This window comes from Lytechinus variegatus, chromosome 12 (genome assembly GCF_018143015.1).
Source record: "Lytechinus variegatus isolate NC3 chromosome 12, Lvar_3.0, whole genome shotgun sequence".
Classification (NCBI taxonomy): Eukaryota; Metazoa; Echinodermata; class Echinoidea; order Temnopleuroida; family Toxopneustidae; genus Lytechinus; species Lytechinus variegatus.
Window position 1 is genome coordinate 24,511,979 of NC_054751.1, and position 7,304 is coordinate 24,519,282.

The 7,304-nt window shown below is 36.5% G+C and overlaps 1 protein-coding gene across 1 annotated transcript in view; it reads right to left on the reverse strand.

Annotated features, from left to right (window-relative positions):
• Positions 1-273: 273 nt before the first annotated feature.
• LOC121424978 (CDK2-associated and cullin domain-containing protein 1-like) overlaps positions 274-7,304 on the reverse strand; it is a 28,659-nt gene continuing 21,628 nt past the window's right edge. Inside the window, exons 7-9 of the mRNA XM_041620886.1 lie at positions 7,228-7,304; positions 5,535-5,615; positions 274-3,186 (exon numbers count right to left, since the gene is read on the reverse strand). The exon at positions 7,228-7,304 is cut by the window's right edge and continues 65 nt beyond it. Of these exons, the coding sequence (XP_041476820.1) occupies positions 5,564-5,615; positions 7,228-7,304 (129 nt within the window). The 3' untranslated portion in view covers positions 274-3,186; positions 5,535-5,563. The remainder of the gene's footprint in view (positions 3,187-5,534; positions 5,616-7,227) is intronic.

Consider the following 7,304-nt stretch of genomic DNA (forward strand, 5'->3'; position numbering starts at 1 on the left):
CCCCCAGTTACAATAGGTCTTTGATGCATCATTACCAACCCTTAAGAAATTTACGATCTTCATCATCTAATCTCTTTACAAATTCCAGTTGCTAAGAAATCATGCGGGGAGCGGGCCTTTGCTCATGCAGGACCTAGCCTGTGGAATTCTCTCCCACACAGTTTGAAAACCCAGACTTCAGTGACCACCTTCAAGGGCAACCTGAAAACATACCTGTATAAAAGTGGTTTTTGATAGACATTGACTTATTGTTCAGACATGTATTACATGTATTTGTAAATACTTCTTGTTGTTCTGCTCTGAGGCGCCTTGAGCATCTAATCAAGATGGAAAGTGCGCTATATAAATCTTGTGTATTATTATATAGAGTACCAAGAGAATCCAATAAGATGTTTGTACATATAAGCCAAACAGTTCTGATGGAAAAATATGTAGGAATTGCTGAGAAATAGCAAAACATATTCAAGCCATCTGACAGGTCTTTTACCAAGATTAGGGGGAACCCTGGAGTAGTGGTCCACCAGCACTCCTCCAATCAGTTATATCAGGAGAGACCTGCGGGTCACAGTCATTCAGTTGGCTTTACGCCTCCCAGGCACAGGTGACGCCAAACAAATAGCAATGCAACATCCAATATTTACTTATCTATGTATGCGATCCTTGGTGTGATCGTTTTACGGGTTAGATTTCATGATTTCACAATGTTCAGTTTATGCAAATGAACCGGTTGGGTGTTCCATCAAACTGTTCATAAAGAATTGTACAACTTGAACACATGACAGGAACATGTTCTTAGGAGCTACGTCAGCTTAGGGATATATCATAGGGATATGTCATATAGCATAAGAAAGGATCTTCAACTACTACTACTACTATCCTCATTTGTGCCCTGTGGCAAATACGGCCTCCACGCTTTCTTTCCATTTTTGGCGGTCTCTAGCATAACCCCTAGCCTCATACCAACTCTTCCATTCATAGGTATTTCTCTCCTTCTCTACAGTTCTCCTCCAGGTTGTTTTTGGTCTACCCTTTTTGTGTTTTCCTCCTGGATTCCATGTTAGAGCAGTGTAACAATGATGGTCATCTTGCATTCTGAGGACATGACCTATCCAATTCCAACGTCTTCTTTTGACTTCCTGACTCATCTTGTCGAGTTAGTGAGATTATTGAGCTCCTCCATGCCAATAATATTTGGCCACAATATTTGAAGTGCTCTTAAGGCATTGATATTGAAACGAATCTAACTTCATCACTTTTGTTGATCTTCCATGTTTCACAACCATAGAGAAGTACAGGTCTGACTAATGTTTTGAACAGGTTAACTTTGGTTTTCCTTCCATACTTCTTAGACCTCCACACCTTGTTTCGTTTTACAGAAACATTTCTGGCTTTATTAATTCTGCTTCTCATGTCATTTTCTCCATCACCCTCTTTACTAATAATTGCACCAAGATAGGTGAATTCAAGAAGAAAGGGTCACAGTCTGTGTATAAAGTCATTTGTAACTTACATACAGCCCTCTGAAACAAGAGATCTAGACTTATGATATGGTGACAATGAACATTGATTTTAAAAACTTCTCCATGAAATTATTGTACCTACAGCTATATAAGTTTAGCTTTAATAGTTGAAACAAAGAAGAAATACTTCTTACAAATAGACTCAATTTCACTCAAGATGTGAGTCGCATTGTTGTGAATTAATAATCACCCTAAATTCCATACAAAGATAATGACATCATTCCTGAGCTTATCACAAAAAAGCACTCAAATCTTCACATAAGAAAGGAATATTTACACAATAAATTACACAACAAAACCTTTAACAAAACACACATCTATCATCTTGTAAAACAAAATCTTTTTATAAATAGTACAACATACAAAAAAATTTCAATCAACTCAAAACTGTCTTGCCATATTGGTGACTTGTGTGATTTCAGGAAACCTTTTTTGACAAGGGGGCAAAGGGAAGGGGTAAATTCATCAGTTGCTCGTTGCAGAAAGAGTTGCGTTTAAGCGTAAGCCAAAAAATCAATTGCACGTCCCAAATACGCATGATTTTTAGAGTTGCAATTGATTGCAACTCTTTCTGCAACGTGCCCCAGATCATATATGAGTGCTGGTGGCACTATGTAAATTGACAACTTTCATGGTTCATGGTGGAATCGGGGAAAGGGATCTGAAAAACAAATGATTGAACAATTTCAGCAGGGTCTTTAAGTGTCAGAGCTGAACATATTTACCTTGCAAATGACCAAACAGGAATAAATTTATAATAAAGTAACTGTTACGGGTGTTGACATTATTGCCATTAAAATTCATTTGCTATGACGTCTGATATATGAAGAAATTTCTCAGGTTAAAAGAAAAGGGAAACAAATGTTTTGAATTGATACACAACACAGCAATTTCTACAATATGATTTTTCAAAATACATGTTTATGAATTGCTATTCCACAATCAACTGTTTATGTGTGCCACACAAAAAGGAAAACAAGCAACTAGACATAACTCAGTGGCAACATTGACTGGGAAAGGAAACAAAAATCTGAAACTGTAGCAAACAGGCTACCAGGGTCTTTTTGGACAATCAGGTCATTTCCTTACTATACGAGAAGCATTAGCAGTTAATAATAATTTTGAATTTATATAGCAAAATCAGAACAATTTCTCTAAAGCACCTGACAAATTTATTACAACCCCGGTCACTGGATTCAGGATTGCCTGTATATAAGGTGTATGCACAATCACCACTCCCTGGGGAGTATTCCCAAGTTGAATGTCTTGCCATGATCTCCCAGCAAACTCAAAACAGTTTGACATAGCACATAAACCTTGAAAGCTCACATCATCAATAATCTTAGAGTGAGTTTCTTATAATTCCCTAGTTTAATGTTGAGTTTGGTTCATCTTATTCAAACCATCATGGGACAATGTAAAAGGATAAATGATAAGTAATTTTATGCCTACCAATACTTTCTCAGGCTATAATGCTGAAGATAAAGCAAGTATAGAACATTATTGCAACAATGGACATCCCTGTAGAACCTCTCTAGAACAAAGTAGGTGGCAAGTTGGAAAGGATAAGTTCATTCCAATCCAAAGATTTCATCACACTTGCAAAAAGATAAAACTAAAGCCTTCTTACATATACATTGTAGAGCCTCACAGAAGCTGATAAAATCTGTTGAGGAAAAAGGGAAACAAGAATATATTTAATCAAATATGAGAAACACTGATATAAATTTAGCATCATAGTAGTGTTGTTATCTAGAAAAAAAATCCCGGTCCGAAATCGTCCCGGCAACTTCAAAATTTCCTTATCGGGATCCCGGCTCGTCCCGAATCCCGAAACATATCTCCATACACAAATGCAATCCAAAAGTGTATACCTACATTTCCAGCCTTAAACACTGCGCACTGGCGGTGCACCAGACAGTCAAAGCATAGAACTATTAACTGTTAGCTCCATGGTCAAAGTGTGCATGCCACCACCGCAAATTGTAAACATTCACTCAAAACTTGGGGAAAATAATGATGAGACAGTCAAAGCGTGCCACCACCGCAAACTGTAAACATTAATGACCACTGACATGACCCGAATTATGTTTGAGTCGACCCAGCTGCTGATCTGACAGTCCAATATTACACACGTGTCGGTGCCACTGATCTGTGGTCGGTGCGCACGTGGTTGACAGTTATAAGCAAATTGCGTAATGTCTTGTCAGTGCGCCTGTGGCCCTAGCTAGCCCGGAATTTTTACTTTCAGTTTCACTCTCTCTCCCTCTCTCGTAACTCTGAACAGTATATCACCAAGGAGATATCTCCTTGATATCACTACTACTGAGAAAAGTGAATACTATCTTATCAGAGAAGCTTATTTGGAAATTTACACAAGATTAGTCCCGGCGGCCGGCACTTCGCATCAAAACAACAAACTCATTTTTTCTTTAATCATGAATTACTTTCGATCGAGAAAACATTATTTGAATAGATACTCAGACTATTCACAGTAAAAAAAATATTTTGAACAACTATTTAAATATTAAGAAACATTGTTTAAGCCAGTCAATATACAACTGTTTTTAAACTATTAAACCAATAGAATTTAAATATCATTTAAAACTGTTAATATCATTGATAATTTGTTTGATGCATTTAACAACATATTTTTACAACATATAGGGTATGATATGACTTTCAAAACAATGTTGTTTCAAAGTTTAAACAACGCCACTTTAAACATCGCCAATTCTAACAGCGTTTTGGTACAATTTTATAATTTAAGTCGAAATATATCTAGGAGAAATGATTTGACCATAGAGCTATTAACAGCTCCATGATTTGACCGACTGGTTTGCAATTGTAAACATCAAGTCAACAGATGACAGATGGTCCCCAGTCGTGAACGACCAAGCACTTCCCGTAACCCCCTTTTCTCTCTCTCTCTCTCTCCCGGCTCTAACCAGCTGAAACATGATGCGCATTCGTCTAGTTGTTGTTTGCAAACCCTTTCGCAAAAAATACCCCAACAAATACAATCATCACAAAATTAATGGCGACTTTTTTTAAATGACTAAATTTGCAAATACTCATAGATCATCATCGTCAATTGTTAGTAAATTATTTCATGATAAATTCACTAGTCCATACATATCGTAGCAGATTCAACTCGAAAGTATGGGGTAAATGAATGACTCAGTAAAACGAACTGAGGTGAAAGAGGTCTGCACATGAGACTATACAGTAGACGATTGTTGTCTGCGTAGATCTCTCGGAGCCGTGTGCAAAGCTAGATTGCGTGCATGCTCATGCGATCGACGAGTACAGATTGCGTAATATTTCGAGGTGCATGTGCACACAGCCAGTTGAAACTAAATTGTTCTCTCGTATTTCGTAAGTACAATTACTAATTAGGGAAATATTACAACATGAATTTGGCCATTATTGATTTTATTTTCCTGCCGGGATACGGTCTAAGTTGATTGATCCCGGAACCGTCTCGGAACCGTCTCGGAGCCTCAGACCGCCGGGAATTCATCCCGATCCCGGACCGACTGACAACACTACATCATAGACAGGTGCATATTCCATAAAGCATGTACGTCTGACCCCTTACTTGTCAGGCCTCTCTGAAATGATTTCTCACTGTTTTCATGTGAAAGGTTATAATGTCCCTTGCTTGAGAAGTTTGTAAAGTGAAGTTAGAATGTAGAAAAGTGGAGGAAGATATAAAAATAGGTTATTTTATGGAATTGCCTTTCTGTATTGTTGTCAAAAGTGGTATATTTATCCCCTTGCCCACTTAATGAGCATAATAGCCTCCCTGTTAATCTTTTTTTTTGGAAAGAGAGTTGTGATTCAAAGATATCACTTAACAGATCATTTTGTCACTTAAAATCAATTATATTAGTTAAAAAACGACTTCAAAGATATTGGATGAGAGGTTTTCTCAGACATTGCAAGTTCCTTGACCCATAAAAAAATGAATGAATTCCTTGAAAATTTCAATACAAAATGTCTTCCACTTACTTGAGTTAAGATGAATGTATCTAGTACTGTCATCTGTTTATTGGCTCATCTTCATTGGTACGCTTCCTTATGTGACCTAGTCTGCAAGGGTAAAAAAAATCACATTTGAAAAAAAAATTGTCCTTATTGAGATGACAATTATCACATAAGAACAGCAACACACAGTAGCATATAGAGAAGAGTTGCATATTTTAATGTTGCATATTGTTATTACCCTATCAGAAAACCCATTTCAAGCATTGTTTGATTTTCACATATAATGGCTATATTATTTCATTTGTTAAGGGTCAAGTCCACCCCAGAAAAATGTTGATTTGAATATTTTGAGAAAAATCAAACAAGCATAATGCTGAAAATTTCATCAAAATCGGATGTAAGATAAGAAAGTTATGGCGTTTTAAAGTTTCGCTTATTTTTCACAAAACAGTGATATGCACAACTCAGTGACATGCAAATGGGTCAGTTAATGATGTCCATCACTCACTATTTCTTTTGTTTTCTATTGTTTGAATTATACAATATTTCAATTTTTACAGATTTGACAATAAGGACCAACTTGACTGAACCATATAGCATTAAGCAATACTCATTCCACATGTTCAGGGAGGAATTAATCGTTTTTTCACTTGACAATGAGGAGAAATTAGAATATTTCATAATTTTATATCATAAAATACATGGGAATTAGTGTGGATGATGTCATCAGTTTCCTCATTTGCATACCAGCCAGGATGTGCATATAACTATTTTGTAAAATTAAGCGAAACTTTAAAATGTCATAACTTTCTTATTTTACATCCAATTTTGATGAAATTTTCAAATCAACTTTCTTTTGGGGTGGACTTGTCCTTCAAAGAGCCTTTTTTTTAGAGGAGGAACAATCATGATATAACAGTCGACAAAAGGCCAGGGTAGGACACACTAACTCTCAAGTGGGAGAGCATGGGAATTTGTGAAACATGGTCATTCAGTGGTAGATCTCTCGCTATTAGAGTCACGAAGCACTGTAAGTATGATATGATAAACAAGGAACCATTCCTGAATCCTTAACCCTACATCGATCAGAGAGCCTGACCTGTTGAATTCATGGCATCCTGTGATTTTTTGTTGAAGTCTTGGAGTTAAGGGATTCACATAGATATCTTACCTGTTGAATTCTTCGCAACCTGTGAATTCTTATTGTACTCATTGTGTTTCCTGGATATATACATAGATGTCTTACCACTTGAATTCTTGGTATCTTGCTGTAGTCTTTGAGTATCCTAGATATAAAGTGATATCTTACCTATATATAGAATTCTTGGCAGACTGTAAGTTGTTATTGTATTCTTCGAGTTTCCTGGATATATATACAGGGATATCTTACTAGATGAATTCTTGGCAGACCAAAAGTTCTTATTGTAGTCTTTCCTGGATATATACAGGGATATCTATAGTTTCCTGGATATATACAGGGTTATCTTACCTCTTGAATTCTTCGCAACAAGTGAGTTTTATTGTAGTCTGAGTTTCCTTGACACATAAAGTGATATCTTACCTATTGAAATCTTGGTGGACTGTAAGTTGTTATGGTAGTCTTTGAGTTTCCTGGATATATACAGTGGTATCTCACCAGTTGAATTCTTGGCAGACTGTAAGTCCTTGCTGTAGTCTTTAGTTTTTATTTTCCTGGATATATACAACAACATCTTACCTGTTGAATTCTTGGCACCCAATAAGTTCTTGTTGTAGTCTTTGGGTTTCCTGGATATATACAGGGATATCTTCTAA